General features: G+C 45.8%; 1 protein-coding gene across 1 annotated transcript in view; it reads right to left on the bottom strand.

Annotated features, from left to right (window-relative positions):
• The window catches only part of LOC146350540 (neurotrypsin-like), a 99,013-nt gene that overhangs the window by 66,400 nt on the left and 15,617 nt on the right, over positions 1-16,996 (bottom strand). The window contains 3 exon segments of the mRNA XM_084845584.1: positions 695-871; positions 1,024-1,170; positions 4,424-4,596. Of these exon segments, the coding sequence (XP_084701710.1) occupies positions 695-871; positions 1,024-1,170; positions 4,424-4,596 (497 nt within the window).

The raw sequence follows: 16,996 nt of genomic DNA, 5'->3' as shown, positions 1-16,996 counted from the left end.
GGTGGCAGGTAAGGAATAAGGAGTGGGGAAGAAGGGGTAGGAGCAAGAAGGGGACAGAAGCAAATGGGGGAGCGGGTAAGGATTAGCACGGGGTTGAGAATTGGGGGGGGCGGCAGAGGCAGACAATGCCCCTAGCAGGAAGCACACCAATCAGAGATAGGCTGCTGATGTAGCAGCAGCATGAGGGGCTGCAGGATATGGTTTTCACCGCAAAGGGATACCTGTCCGGCTGGGCAGGAGGATTACAGGAGAAGGACGGGCGAGGGGGGGAGAAACAAACCATGCTGCGTAGTTTGTTTGCCTGATTGACTGATGGGAGCAGCTTCGTAGCTTATCACCCACCATGGCTTAGCATGAGGTGTGAACAGGACCATAGTTTTCACTGTATCACTTCAGACTGCAGATGGGGGTGCTCACATGATTGAATTCATCTTCCTAGAAAATGAATACATCTCTGTACATAGAACACAGGCATGATTGGGAGAAGGCTAGGCTACAGCCTTTCTCCTTGGCATGCTAGTTTTATATATGCAAGGAATCTGGATTCCATCATGTGAAGATCTACCTGCAGTCTGACATGGTACAGTAGAAGTTTACCATCTCAGTGAAAACTAGGCCCAAGAGAAGTGGCTCATTAGGGTCTGCCTACAATGAGGCTGTAAGTTTACTGGAGACATGCTAAAGGGATCCATACCAGCAAAGAGGTCGCAGGTTACGCCTACATCTTCAATGTGGCCACAATTGTGCTCTCCCCAGTTATTCTTTTTGCACTGGTCCAGTAAAAACTCATTGCCTGAGCACTCCACTTCATCAAGGAGGATTGAACCTGAGCCCTGCCCAAAGTGAGCCCAATACAGCCTTTGCGGTTCCACTTGGGAGAAAACAAACATATGTCCTGTGAATGCTGATACAGTCCTTTTATGGTAGTACAGGAGACACAGCATTAGTTTTAATTGTGATCCAGTATGGCAGTTTTTGTATTTATAAATGTCCCCATGCAAAGAAGAGAGGTGGCAGATTAACTGAAGCCCAGTTGTCTGCAAACCACCTCAGCATCCTTATCATCCCATTGGTCATCGCAGATGGTACCCCAGTGGCCATCATGGTAGACTTCCACTCGACCCTCAAAGGTTGTTTCACCCCCCAACAGTCAAAGTGGAGATCCTAAACCTGCTCTTTGGAAAGGGTGAGACCAAGCCCCTGCCCCCAATCAAACACAGTCCTGAAGGCTAAGAACAACAATCCTTTCAGCCACCGCAGTGGGTTCCCCCTTATTTTCTGCCAACACACACCTTGTGCCTTCAAGGCCTCTACTCTAGACAAATCTAGTGATGCAACCATAGGGGCAGTGGGACACATCCATATCCATCATCAAAGCAAAGCATGGATTGTTTCTTCCAAATGGACTGCTTCCCACTCCTGACTACCACTCCTATGCATTAAACACTGATTGTAACTCTCATGGCACTGGACTAAACTATATTACATCATCCATACTTTTATTCACACACACACAGTTGCTATTTGCCCCTGGAAGAGATGTTTACTGCAAACAGCACCTTTGGGGGCAACTAGCAGTAGAGGAGGACATATGCTGGGATACTTCAGTTCTGCCTTTACCATTCTTATTCTTTCATTTCCTTGTCACTGTAAAGAACTCACTTTAAAAAACCCTCACACATCACATTGACTTACTCATCTTTAAAATTTTCATGTGAACTTTCCTTCCATACATGCATAATTTCGTGGGAAACTGTTGCAGCCCCCGCCCCCCTATGGATTGAGCGCATATTCCAGATCAGGGGCCCACACAGCTGCATTTCCTTCAAAATAAAAGTGATTAGTTTAAGCATTCTTTTAAAATGCATGAATAACATAATGTGTAGTTTGTCAATGAGAGAGAGACCATTTCTCTATTTAAGTCCTAAGGAAATGCGATACATACAGTGGGTCAGAGACCCTGGCACCCAGCATTTGTTACCTCACACTGAAGTAAGCCAAGCTACCTGGCTTATTTTTGAAACAAAAGGAATGCCAGGGCTTAACTCAGAGAGAGTTGTCACCCTCAGGTTTGGGGGCAGAGGGCTGCATTCATCTTTATAACATGCCTATAAAGTAAGTCAGTTTTTCACATTTTACAAGCTAGAATAGTGAAACCCAAAGCCATTTACTCATGGTGGAGGTGAAATCTGAACCCAGATCTCCCAAGATGAGAAACTAAAACAATTCACTGGGCCACATTTGCTGAATATTCAGGGTCATATGAGACATGGCAGGGACAGCTGCATTGGTTTATTAATGTGTCTGTACCTTTCAAGTATAAAATGATAGGTGACGGCCTGATTTTTGCATCAAAAAGGATGTGTAAGTGGGGGAGCTGAACTCTCCTCTGCCTTACTTCCCTGCATTCCATTGCCCTAGGAAGTTTCCCCCCAGCCCACTTCCTGTATCAGAGCCAGGCTAGACTAGAGGGCCTGAAGTGATGGAGCACAGGGAGATGATGTGGAGGTCAGTTTAGTTCCTCTCATCTGCACTGTATGTATATACTTTTAGATTTTAAAACTAGATCACCCTTCACCCCTCCTTTATACATGAATGGAGCAATCTGTGAATAACAAATGTGGTTGGCCCCATCACACGTTTTTAGGCCGCTAGTGACTACACTGCAAGTAAGACTGGAGATAGGTTTTTCAGAGAATTTAAAGTGGCATGAAGTAGATGTTGCCATCATGAGCAGTCTCATCCCACTGCTGTCTTTGGTTAATAGATTCTGCAGATTTTTATAGTACTTCAAGAATATATTTCACCAAAAGGATCAGGGGTGTAGTGGTGGCAGGTTGTGCCGGGGCTTCGCTCCTGCACTTTCATTGAAGCCAGCCCCCAGCTGGGGCACAGTCTGGTGGGGTGGGGGAGCAGAGGAAGGGAGTGCGGGCGGCTGATGGCTGCCTCTCATCTACCACGCAGAGCTGGCCAGACAAAGGGGCGAGAGAGGGAGCCTGAGGGAGCTCTGCAGCCTCCTCCCCTCGCCTCCTCAGCTTTTGGCTTTTCCACCCGTTCCCGCTCCGTGCCTGCGCACCCAGCGCTGCCCTCGTCATCCTGCAGTACCAGCCACCCGTTCAGGGCTGCTGCTGGCCACTGCGGCAGCAGGAGCATGGGGGTGGGGGGAGCAGCCTCGCCCAGCAAAGGGTTAATTTACCCTCTCTTGCAGCCCGACTTCTTTCGCTCGGAGTACCAGCAGTACCTAGTACCAGCAGCCAGAGCCAGCTAGAGCACCATCCTAGCCCACTCCCACAATCTCAGGGCAGGAAAGGAGAACAGGGCCACAGCAGTACACCAGCTCCCTCAGTAAGCGTGTTTAGGATTGGTGCTTTTTTGTGCTTTACAGTGCGGGGGTGGGTGGGTGGAGAAATTTAATGGAAAAGTTTCTTTCACATCGTGATGAACATGAAAAAGAGGGAGGCAGATGGGTGGTGCAAATGAGAAGCAAGATGATGTCTTGTTCAGGCACTGAATTATTAATAGTCTTTGTAAGAGTTGGTTTGTGCCAGTTTTTAGGATTTATCACACAATTCTATGTGTGTTTACTCAGAAGTCAGTCCCACTATGTTCAATTGCCAATTGGGCTTTCTCCCAGGTAAGTGTGCATAGGACTGCAGCCTTAGCTGCCTTCCCAAGACCTCTGTAAATTTAATTCGAAATAAACACCCACTGGATTGCACTGTTAATTCTTGAACATTAATTTCTACAGTAAGCAAAATTGCCAAATGCAACCTGCTCTGTCAGCTACAGATTTTGACACAAGGTTGGCATGTACCTGGGCAAACAAACCCCGGTGGAGGGAAGGGAAACATGAAAAAATCAGTTGGGGGGAGGGGAGAAAGAAGCGGGGGTTCAATCCAGCTGGGTGTGTGGACGTTTCTGTTGCGGATGGGAGAGATATAACGAAGGAGCTTAGGGAAGGCTAATGGGTAATATTGGGGCACTAAGGGAATGTACAATGGGGCTGTTTAAATGAGAAGGGATCTGTCCATGGTGATGCTTCCGTAGAGTATCATATTTTGAAAACCTAAAATGTTTATGTTTGAATGAGGGTGTGGGTGAAAAAGATGTTAACATCCCTGCATTTTTTTTATCTGATGTACAATTGAAATACCCCTGCCTCACTCTCAGCTGCACTGTTTTTGGATCCCAGTTGAAGGCTGTATGTCTTACAAGGTTGTACAATTTTAGAAGGGGGTGTGGCTGTGAGGGGGCCCGGCTGTGACGAAGAGGCCCTGCACTTCTGAATTTGCCACTACGCTACTGAAAAGGAGTAGGGTAAAAGAAGCATGCCTTTTTCAGCTCTTTTAAAAATGATTGTCTCTTGCTTGCCATTTGTTGAAGGCTAGAATCGTAACCTGGGTGTGTTTATTTTCAAGTTTACCTGGAGGTGGGACACAGTTTGCTGCTGCAGTTCCCTTTATGCAGGTTCTGAACATCTCTTGGTAACTGCACTGCAACAGTATCTTCTCATCCCCGTGACAGTTTGCAGACTGCAGGTGAAAGGGTGTTGGCCGCAGATCAGAACAGCTCTGCCTCTGGGCTGTGCCAATTTCACTAAGTAGAAAATGCAATAACTCCACTGAAAATCACCGGCAATGTTAGAGTTTAGCTTCCTTCTGTCACCTCATTTGCTGTTGTCCTGAAACCTACAGCAAAACCTTCCCACTAAAAAAATACTTTGTGGTCTGCATCCCACTACAATCTTGAAGTCAAACGGAAAAACTACAACTAAGCACAAACAAGTTCCTCTGCTGACAGGCCCACTTATAAAAAGGACTACACCATAACCACAATGTAAAAGCACGAACAAACAAGGCGAAAGGCTAGAGAGGATAAATACTATTATGTGAAACCTGTTATCCTTTACATCAGGATTGGGCAGGCCACACGTACTCTTGCCACCAACTCCCAAATTCCCCTCCCTACACCTCTCCCATTGTCCCTTTTTTATTTTGGGCCTGAAACAGACTTTTTGCCACTCTAGCTTACCAAACTCTGTAGTTTTCCTTTCAAAATGATTGAGGGGGAAACTACAGAGTATGTAGAGTTAGATAATCTTTTGCCATTCTAGCCTCTCGTGCTCTATGGTTTCTCTTTTGAGGAAAACATCATTGGGTTGTAAAACCATGGAGTACAGCTAACTAGAGTGAGAGGACACCTAGTCCTCCATATTCTGTGGTTTCAATAATATTTTTGAGAAGGAAAACACTGAGTTTGACAGTCTGAGGGGTAATCTGAGAGGGAGGAGGTCAGCTGGCTGGTGTGTGGTGTTACAGAAGGACTAGGAGAAAGCTGAGGCAAAAGTGAATAGCTGAGGCATGAATATGAAGCCATTCCTTCTCTGTGGGATAACTATTCATGGCTGGTGAAGATCAGGAGTAGAGAGCAGGTGGCTGTGTTATTCTAGAAGGCTGCCCTAAGATCTGGCCAGAAGAAGGTTACACAGGTAGGTGGACACCCCCCCCCCCCATAAACCTGTCTAAGCAGACGTAGATACAACAGGAGGAGGTTTGGGAGCAGAGGAAGACTGTACCCAAGAGCTGGGCCTGGTTTTGAGTGCATTTTTGTTGGTATATTTCTTTTGAGAGAAGTTTGTCAAAGGCCATCCTTATCTATGCTTCATTGACAGATTAATGCTGGGGGTTGTAGGACTTTTTTTTAAATATCTAAATACAAACAGGATTGCATCTGTCACAGTAAAATTGCAATGCCTCATCCTCGAGGCAAACCATTTGCCAAGACAGGGAGGATTGTGCTAATTATTATACTACAGATGGCCTTATTTAAAGTGTCTGTAAGAGCCACTTTAAAGTGAGCAACACACAGCAATATGTGCAGTATGATTATCTTCCTCTCTTATCATGAGTGGAGGAAAATTGTGCTGCTCATGGATCAATTTGGTAAAAATGCAGTTTGCACTTCAAGGGGTGCCCACATTTTTACACTTGTTGTATTCCCCTAAATGTTGCCAAAATGGGGTGAGCAAAATGTTTTATACAAAGGGGACCATGTTTGGGGTCAGCCCTACATGTTTTAGAGTAAGCTACTTTGGGGAAAATTGTTGGGAAAAGCAATTAAAGAACAATAAACACCAGTCATATTTTACAGCATGCAGATGAGATGGCACAAAAGCCATCTCATCTGCACTGAAATTTGATGGGAGGAGACTTAAATCTCAAATTCTCATATAGAATATTTCTATAAATAACCAAAGGGTGAAATGAAAGTATTTAGGAGGTACTATTTCTTAATAGATATTTTTAACTCTTAGGAGGGATTAAATATTCAATCAGCAATCCTTAATGCCAAGAATGAACTTGAAGTGGTATCTACCTATGAGGACTCCAAATTTATTTTGGAGAAATTATCAGTCTGGATTAAGCTATAGATGTCAAAATTCAAGTGAATATAAGCATGAGAAATGGTTCTATGAAAATTGTGTTTCTCTCAGAAATCAGTTAAGGGCAAGCTGTAAAAGATACATGGGTTTTACTTCTGAATGCTTCTCTTTCTCATGATAGCTGAAGTTTTTGGAGAATTGTGTCAGGAGCTTTGGGTAATTATGCAGAAAGTCCAGTATATAACATCCCAACTAAAGTTTAAGAAATCCATTTTTATACTATATATAATGATCCATCAAATTCCATGGTGGTTAAGGCACCAAAGTATTCTAACAAATTACCAGCTTGGTAGCCAGTTTCTGTTAAGGAAGTAGAGGAATCGATTCTCTTGTTAAGAAAGCACCTGACCCTGACTACATCCCTGATGAGTTAATAACATCTAATATAAGCTGGTGGGCACCAGTGCTTGTGACTTAGTTCACATTTATTAATTGTTCTGGGATTATTCCATGTTTGTGGAATAGAGCTATGTTTGTTCCTATATTTAAAAAAGGAGCACACTCTGATCCATCTAACTATTGCCTAATTAGTTTATTATCAGTTGTTGGGAAAATCTATGCAGCACCACCTGTTAAAAAAGCTTATGTCTTGGTTGGTCGAATATATTGGGTACAGAACATTCTGGTTTTAGAACGGGTCAGTCTGTTCTTGACCACTGCACAGTGTTCTCACACCTAGCTGAAAAGTACTCTGTGGGACCTGGGCTGGATCTTCACAGGGGATTTACTCTGGTACTACTACTCCACCTCACACATGGGCATATGACGTAACCCCCAATCTGCATAAATCCTGTGTTTTCATGCCATAAAAAATGCATTTTTGCAAAGTCATTTTGTGATGGATTTTCACTTTAAGGTGGTTTCCCTGCGTTTTGAAACCCAGTGCACCCTAAGCTTATGGTACAGGAAGAGGTGTGGCTTTCACACTCACTGGGGGAGTGGTGCTGCAAGGAGGAACAGAAAGTTGACTTCACCAAAGGGAGGAGAGGAGGAGTTAACCCCTTCCTGATCAGGTCCACCCTCTATGGTAAAACAGCAACAGCTTTGCCCAGTGAACTAAAGAATGAATGCAAAGCTGCTTCCCCCTCCCCCTGCCTTTGGAAAAAACCCACAAGTTTTCCAAGGTCGTGTTTCCATGACCATGGAAGGAGAAGGGAATGGAGGAGTACTGGGTTTTCTAAATGGAATCAGCTTTGCTGTGCTTTGGTCCATGCAGGGCTCCATAAGCAGATTCTCTGCACCAGTAAAAATCGCTTCACAAAACATGCTTCCTACTGGGGGTTGGAGTGAAGGTCATCTGATTGGCAGGGGCTGATCAACCAATAAGAGAGGCTTCCCCCCTCCCCCCTTTCTCCTTTTCCCTGAAAGTCCAGATGCAGCTGCATTTCAGGAGCGAGCCTCATTGAGCACAATGGGAGTTACTTCTGAGTAGACACACATATGCTTGTGCTGGGAAGGGTGGGTGAGAATACAAAGACGGGAAACCAGCCCCCATTTGAACCCGCAGGATCTCTGTAATGAAGGGTCGAAGTAGTTACTTCCTTAGGCAATAAGCCAAACAAAGGACAATCGGAGCCTCGAGATCGGGCTTTACTGCACTTAGGGAACTGGGCTTTAAACTATACCATGTCAATTGAGGGGGATCTGTGTAAGTACTGATGTGGGCATTCAAAGGCAAGCCTCATTCAGCACAATGGGAGTTGCTTCCAAGGAGACACTAATGGGTTTGTGCAGGGATGGGAAACACACAGGAAACACCCTTGACCGGTCATGGTGAAAGGCACACCCCTGGGCAGGTCTAGCATACCTGAGGTAAATGTGGGGATTGGGACGCACAGCAACTACAACTGAGGAGACCCTTAGTATTCTAAGCAGTCCCAGGAAATCCTGGTTTTCTCTGATAAGCTCCAGGGTGGCTGCTGGGTGGCCACAATGTCATACTGTAGTAGCTCAGCAAGGACATGAGGCTACTTAGTCTGACCCTCTACAATATATCCCTAACGACCTCAACATGCAGCCAGCTCAGAGTAAATTGCTGGTGGAAACACCCCCCTTCTCTTCTTTATCATTATTTCCTTGCCTCAAGGTATGAACTGAAAACTCTGGATAAACATGTCTACTTGGAAGTAAATCACATTTATTTATTCAATTAAAATTTTATTTATTAATCGCCCATCTGGCTGGTCACCCAGCCACTCTGGGCAACATTGTCCTCAATTGCACTTACTCATCACAGGAGTCAGGAGAGAAAGGTGGGGAATTGCTTTTGGGATGACTTTTTTTTTTAATCTCCGCTCATTCCCTGCATTGCACTTGGGGATGTGTGAATAACACACACATCTCACATGGCTTGGTTAGCGGAATGAGCTGGAAATGCCTGATAAACATATCTTCTTGAAAGTAAATCACACATTGTCTTCAATTGCACTGGGGAGAGGGTAACCGGGTTTTCTAAATCTTGAGGTAACAGGTGTATGAATTGACCAAAGATCATAATATCTCTCAGATCTTCTTTGGATTTAACATTAGCACTACTGATCCATTTCTCAAGGTAATCAGTAAGCTTATAGGACTTATATAATGCTACTGTAGTGTTCCTAAACCTCTTTCTGAAAAATTCTGACCCATATCTAAACTGTTGATATACAGCAGCCTTAAAGGTTTCAAATTCCACTACCTTATCCACAGGAAAGCTATTAAATGCCTCAGACAATTCTCCTTTGATCAAACTAGAAATAAATCTCATATCATCATTTGGAGCGCATATAGTTATTTGGAGTTGCTTTATTAACTAAGGAGCTTTTTCAAATGTGTTGAAAAACACTTGTGGATCTTCCCCAACCACATATGGGGTGGAATCCTTAGGGGATAATTTAGGAGGTCTGGTTTCCTCCTCAGTGGGCCTTTTATCGTCCCTCAACATATTATCTTTTTCCAATTTAATCTTTTCCATGTCAATTTCTTTTTGGTACTTTATTTTTTCTAATTCCACCTCTCTCTCTCCCTCTCTCTTTCTGTTGTATCTCTCTCTTTTTCTGTGTTAACTCTGCCTTTTTCTGTTTTAATTTCTCAAATTCAGCCTCTCTAGCTCTGTCTTTTTCTCTCTCTTTCTGTTTTATTTTTCCAATTCAATTTCTCTATCACTTTCCTTATGTTCAATCTCTCTCTCCCTCAGTTACATCTCTGCCCTCAGCTTCTGTCTTTTAAATTCCAAGTACTGAGACAACATTTCTATATGTGCATGTCTTAGAGGATTTACCTCAGCCTTTCCAGCACCTCTGCCTCTGAGGTGATTTATTAACATCAATTTTAATTCATCTACTGACTTCCCCTTATAAGGGAGATTCAGACTCTTACACCTCTCCAAGAGTCCTTCCTTTTTCATGCTTAAAAACTCAATTTTGCCCAGAGATTTCCTCACCCAAACAATGTTACTACTTCGGTTTTCTTGAGATAGGTTTAGGATAGATATGTTGTAACACTAGTGTACTTTCCTGCCACCTCCCGACTACGTAAGTATTTGTCTCTGTGTAATTCAGTGGTTTTTGATTAAATAAAGCCCCTTTATTTCAAATGACTTTATTTATATCCCACCATTACCACAACTTGTGACATTCCTGCCCCAGGTTATACCTTCCTCATTGACACACCAAGCTTCATACCCTTTTACTCTCTGGGTTAAAGAGACACCAAATACGCCTAATTGGTTCCCTCTACCCAATACAGGAGAAGTAACAAGGAAATGTTACTTCATTGTCTGCTTCACTGACTATGCTAAAGCCTTTGATTGTGTGGATCACAACAAACTGTGGCAAATTCTTAAAGAGATGGGAGTACCAGACCACCTTACCTGTCTCCTGAGAAACCTGTACGAGGGTCAAGAAGCAACAGTAAGAACCGGACATGGAACAACCGATTGGTTCCAAACTGGGAAAGGAGTACGACAAGGCTGTATATTGTCGCCCTGCTTATTTAATTTATATGCAGAGTACATCAAGGTAAGCTGGAGGTGGTCAAACGTGAGATGGCAAGATTGAACATCGACATCTTGGGAATCAGCGAACTCAAATGGACAGGCATGGGCGAATTTAATTCAGGTGACCATCATATCTACTATTGTGGGCAAGAATCCCTTAGAAGAAATGGAGTAGCACTCATAGTCAACAAAAGGGTGGGAAAAGCAGTACTGGGGTACAATCTTAAAAACGATAGAATGATCTCAGTACGAATCCAAGGCAAACCATTCAACATCACAGTAATTCAAGTCTATGCCCTGAGGCCGAAGAAGCTGAGGTTGATCGGTTCTATGAAGACCTACAACACCTTCTAGAACTAACACCAAAAAAAGATGTCCTCTTCATCATAGGGGATTGGAATGCTAAAGTAGGAAGTCAAGAAATCACCGGGATAACAGGCAAGCATGGCCTTGGTGTACAAAATGAAGCAGGACAAAGGCTAATAGAGTTTTGCCAAGAGAACACGCTGATCATAGCAAACACTCTTTTCCAACAGCAAACACTCTTTTCCAACAGCACAAGAGACGACTCTACACATGGACATCACCAGATGGTCAATATCGAAATCAGATTGATTATGTCCTTTGCAGCCAAAGATGGAGAAGCTCTATACAGACAGTAAAAACAAGACCTGGAGCTGACTGTGGCTCAGATCATGAGCTTCTTGTTGCAAAATTTCGGCTTAAATTGAAGAATGTAGGGAAAACCACTAAACCATTCAGGTATGACCTCAATCATATCCCTGATGAATACACAGTGGAGGTGAGGAATAGATTTCAGGGATTAGACCTGTTAGACAGAGTGCCTGAGGAACTATGGACGGAGGTCCATAACATTGTTCAGGAGGCAGCAACTCAATCCATCCCAAAGAAAAAGAAATGCAAGAAAGCCAAGTGGCTGTCTGATGAGGCTTTACAAGTAGCTGAGGAAAGAAGGGAAGCGAAAAGCAAGGGAGAAAGGGGAAGATATATCCAACTGAATGCAGAGTTCCAGAGAATAGCAAGGAGAGACAAGAAGGCCTTCTTAAATGGACAATGCAAAGAAATCGAGGAAAACAACAGAATGGGAAAGACTAGAGATCTCTTCAAGAAAATCGGAGATCTCAAGGGAACGTTTTGTGCAAAGACGGGCATGATAAAGGACAAAGAAGGCAGGGACCTAACAGAAGCAGATGAGATTAAGAAGAGGTGGAAAGAATACACAGAAGAACTATACAGGAAAGATCTTAATGTCCCTGATAGCCATGATAGTGTGGTCACTGAACTTGAGCCGGACATCCTAGAAAGTGAAGTCAAGTGGGCCTTAGGAAGCATTAGTAACAACAAAGCTAGCGGAGATGACAGTCTTCCAGCTGAGCTATTTAAAATCCTAAAAGATGATGCTGTTAAAGCGCTGCATTCAATATGCCAACAAATTTGGAACACTCAACAATGGCCGCAAGACTGGAAAAGGTCAGTTTACATTCCAATTCCAAAGAAGGGCAACGCCAAAGAGTGTTCAAACTACCGCACCATTGCGCTCATTTCACATGCCAGCAAGGTGATGCTCAGAATCCTACAAGCTAGGCTTCAGCAGTATGCGAACCGAGAACTACCGGAAGTACAAGCTGGGTTTCGAAGAGGCAGAGGAACTAGAGATCAAATCGCCAACATTCGCTGGATCATGGAGAAAGCAGGAGAATTCCAGAAAAACGTCTATTTCTGCTTCATTGACTACGCTAAAGCCTTTGATTGTGCGGATCACAACAAACTGTGGCAAATTCTGAAAGAGATGGGCGTACCAGACCACCTTACCTGTCTCCTGAGAAACCTGTACGAGGGTCAAGAAGCAACAGTAAGAACCAGACATGGAACAACCGATTGGTTCAAAATTGGGAAAGAAGTACGACAAGGCTGCATATTGTCACCCTGCTTATTTAACTTATATGCAGAGTACAACATGAGAAATGCCGGGTTGGATGAATCAGAGGTCGGAATTAAGATTGCTGGGAGAATTATCAACAACCTCCGATATGCAGACGATACCACCCTAATGGCAGAAAGCGAAGAGGATCTCAAGAGCCTCTTGTTGAGGGTGAAAGAGGAGAGTGCAAAAGCTGGTTTGAAACTCAACATTAAAAAAACGAAGATCATGGCATCTGGCCCCATCGCTTCCTGGCATGTAGAAGGGGAAGAAATGGAAGCAGTGACAGATTTTACTTTCTTGGGCTCCAAGATCACCGCAGACAGTGACTGTAGCCATGAAATTAAAAGACGCTTGCTCCTTGGGAGGAATGCTATGGCCAACCTAGACAGCATAGTAAGAAGCAGAGACATCACCTTGCCGACAAAGGTCCATCTAATCAAAGCTATGGTTTTCCCAGTAGTAATGTATGGCTGTGAGAGCTGGACTATAAGGAAGGCTGAGCGCCGAAGAATTGATGCGTTCGAACTGTGGTGCTGGAGAAGACTCTTACGAGTCCCCTGGACTGCAAGGTGGTCAAATCAGTCCATACTAAAGGAAATCAACCCTGAGTGCTCATTGGAAGGACAGATACTGAAGCTGAAGCTCAAATATTTTGGCCACCTAATGTGAAGAGAAAACTCTCTGGAAAAGACCCTGATGCTGGGAAAGACTGAAGGCAAAAGGAGAAGGGGTCGGCAGAGGATGAGATGGCTAGATAGCATCACCGATGCAATGAATATGAACTTGAGCACACTCCGGGAGAGAGCGCAGGACAGGAAGGCCTGGCGTGCTATGGTCCATGGAGTCACGAAGAGTCGGACACGACTGAACGACTGAACAACAAAGACTCTTATAGAAATAGCTCCCCGAAGGTGATATACCATAAAATAATGGAAATGGGTATTTATCCATTTGAACCTTTTTCTTTGGGCAAAGAAAAGGCAAAAGAAGTTCTTAAGGTTGTATGATACTGAACAGCAAAATTTTATAACCCTGGTAGTTAAATTTTGTTCTCCTGTTTTTGGCATTCAATTCCTAACTGGGATTGAAGGGGCTATCTAAAAACTGTTCATGTCTATAAGCCTTGGGTTGCATTTTCACTGGTCTGTATGAATGCTCTATATCTACCATGCTAGAGAGGAGAATCAATAAGGATCCTTCATTGCAAACTTGTCCTTGTGGTTCAGGGGATTTAGAAACTGTAATGTATGTTTTATTATATTGTAATTTCTATCAGGATATTAGGAGAGAACTGATTATGCCTTTATTGCCTTCCTGGCAGAGACAATCTGTTTTATTGATACCGAGGCTGGGCGGCAGGCACTGGCAGAGCGCTAGGGGCAGGCCATGCCAGGTAAGGAGAACAAGGGAGAGATGTGTAGTATCTGTCCCCTGCTCCAGGCCTGTCCAGAGGCAAAGGATGGCTGGGGGAGGCGTGACCCCATCTTCTGGCCTTCGTTTGCTGCTCTGCAATGCCAGGTCTGTTACCCAGAAAACCTCCCTCATCCATGACATGATCCTGGATGAGGGTGCAGACCTGGCATGTATTACGGAGACCTGGCTGGCCGAGGCGGCTGCTCCAACCCTTGCAGCCATGTGTCCAGCCGGATTTTCGTATGCACAGCAGCCGAGTGCTGGGGATCGGGGAGGGGGAGTGGCTGTTATCTACCGAGAGTCCTTGGTCTTCACCAGACCCCTTCTCCGGGAGACCAAGGTTGCTGAGTGCATGTACTGGAGGTTGGGCCCGAAGGGCAGTCTGGGGATTCTGCTCGTGTACCGTCCACCCTGCTGCACGACCGACTCCCTGGCCGAGGTGCTTGAGGTGGTCTCTGATGTGCGTGTACAGTCCCCTAACTTACTGGTGTTGGGGGACTTCAACGTACATTCGGAGGCCATCCTCACAGGAGCACCTCGGGACTTCATGGAGACCATGGCCTCCTGGGAGCTGCACCATATTCTAACTGGGCCCACCCATGTAGCCGGTCATGCACTAGACCTTGTGTTTGTTTCTGGAGAAGTGGGGAGTGATCTGGAAATCGGGGGTATATCCACCACCCCCTTGTCATGGTCAGATCACTATCTGGTGACGTTGGACTTCTCGGTTCCACAACCCCTCCGCAGGGGTGGAGGACCCATTAAAATGGTTCACCCCAGGCGTCTTATGGATCCAAATGGATTCCTGAACGCTCTTGGGGATTCTCTGGGGCATGCCAACGGCCACTCGGTCGAGACCCTGGTGGGTGGCTGGAATGCCGCAATCACTGGGGCATTAGATCAGGTGGCTCCGAAACGCCCTCTCCCCCTGAACAGGGCTCGGACTGCACCATGGTTCAATCCGCGGTTACGAGCTCTGAAACAGGAGGTGAGACAGCTAGAGCGCCGGTGGCGGAAGTCTCGCTCCAAAGACGATCAGACACGGGCTAGAGCTGTATCTTCAGCCTATCACGTGGAGGTGAAGGCAGCAAAAAAGGAATATTATGCTGCCTCCATCGCGTCTGCAGAGTGCTGTCCCAGGAGGCTGTTCCAAGTGGTCCGGAGCCTGGTCGGTCCTGTGGCTCCGGAACCACTGGAGCATTCTAAGGCCTCCTGTGAGGCCTTGGCAAGGCACTTTGCAGATAAACTTGATCAGATTAGGTGTGTTACTCTGCATGCTGTGGATACAGTTAGTGAGCAAGAGGCGGCCTGTGGCAAACGGGTTTTGTGGGATCGGTTCCAGCTTCTTCCTCCTGATGAAGTGGACAAGGTGCGTTCATCGGTACGGCCGACCACCTGCTTACTTGATCCTTGCCCATCGTCAAGGATTACTTGATCCTTGACGTCGAGGAGAACAAGGAAGGGTGAATGCTCCTTCCTTGTTCTCCTCGACGTCTCAGCGGCTTTCGATACCGTTGACCACGGTATCCTCCTGGACCGCCTGGAGAGGTTGGGCATTGGGGACACCGTATTGCGGTGGTTCCGGTCCTTCCTCTCCAGCAGGTACCAGAGGGTAGCACTGGGAGAGGAGGTTTCGGACCCGTGGCCACTTACTTGTGGGGTGCCACAGGGTTTCATCCTCTCCCCGATGCTATTTAACATCTATGTGAAGCCGCTGGGGGCTATCATCAGGAGGTTTGGGGTGCAGTGTCATCAATATGCGGATGACACGCAGCTCCACCTCTCGTTTAAATCTTCACCAAGGTTGGCCGTAGAATCCCTGTCCAAATGTCTGGAGACGGTATGTGGCTGGATGGGGAGGAATAGGCTGAAGCTGAACCCTGACAAGACCGAGGTACTTTTGGTGGGAAACAAGAGGAGGCTGGGGGATGTTGACCTGGTGTTGAATGGGGTACGGCTACCCTTGAAAGACCAGGTCTGCAGCCTGGGGGTCATTTTGGACTCCAACTGTCCATGGAGGCTCAGGTGTCAGCTGTGAGCCGGACAGCGCTGTTTCAACTCCATCTGATATGGCGGCTGCACCCCTTCCTTCCCGACCATCTGCTCCCATCGGTAGTACACGCCCTGGTCTCCTCTCGTTTAGACTACTGTAATGCGCTCTACGTGGGGTTACCCTTGAAGACGGGTCAGAAACTAGCTGGTACAGAACGCGGCGGCTCGCCTGATTAAAGGCAGCCGCTGGCGAGATCACATCACTCCAGTGCTGAAGGAGTTGCACTGGTTACCAGTTGTTTTCCAGGCCAAATTCAAGGTGTTGGTTTTGACCTTTAAAACCCTATATGGTTCCGGCCCAGCCTATCTTAAGGAGCGCCTCCAGCAGCACCAGACAGGCCGCTTAACAAGATCAGCCTCGGATGGCCTTCTCTCTGTCCCATCAGCCAGGACAGCTAGACTGGTGGGGACGAGGGAGAGGGCCTTTTCTGTGGTGGCCCCCACTCTGTGGAACTCCCTCCCTAGGGAACTCCGTCATGCCCCCTCTTTAATGAGCTTCCGTCATGCATTAAAAATGTGGCTGTTCAGGCAGGCATTTGGGGTGGGTTAGGGTATTTTAGAAAATGTTTTTATTGTAGAATTTTATTGTTTTAAACTGTTTTTATTGTATGTTGTACATCGCTCAGAGTGGCTGGGTGACCACTGTGGCTGGGTGGAAATGGAATGAGAAGCACTTTCTGGTTTTATCTGGATTGTCATGAAATCGGCTTTGGTCCATCAGCAGCACCTAAAAACCCACTTTCACAAGTCACACAAGAGCACTTTAAACTACCTTACTTTGGGCTTGGGTGGAGTCCCGCCAGTTGAAGTGAGCATCATCAGCTGCAGAGATGCTGCTCAGCAAATGAGATAGGCTTGTTCCCCACCCTGACCATGTTCCCGCTACTGGCCAACCCCTCTCCTTTCCCTCCGTGAATGAAACTGCTCAGTCAGTTGCAATAGATGCGCATGACTGATTTCCGAGTAGGCACATTTAGTGAATACCTCCCCTTGCATGCTTCCTCTCTCAGGGAAAGTCAGGATAAATTAAAGTACTTAAATTAAATTGCTGTGGACTTAGGGCTCCCCCCTCTCCGCTCTCCTCACTCCCATGCTTTGTTAAGTTAATAGGACAGACCAAGTTACTTCCGACACTGTTCTCCTTTCTGTGCCAAGTCAAGTGAAATGG

The sequence above is a fragment of the Heloderma suspectum genome, chromosome 3 (genome assembly GCF_057233095.1).
Source record: "Heloderma suspectum isolate Gila_16-S chromosome 3, 16-S_ref, whole genome shotgun sequence".
NCBI lineage: Eukaryota > Metazoa > Chordata > Lepidosauria > Squamata > Helodermatidae > Heloderma > Heloderma suspectum.
The sequence above is the reverse complement of the archived record's forward strand: the minus strand, read 5'-3'. Positions and strand labels throughout refer to the sequence as shown.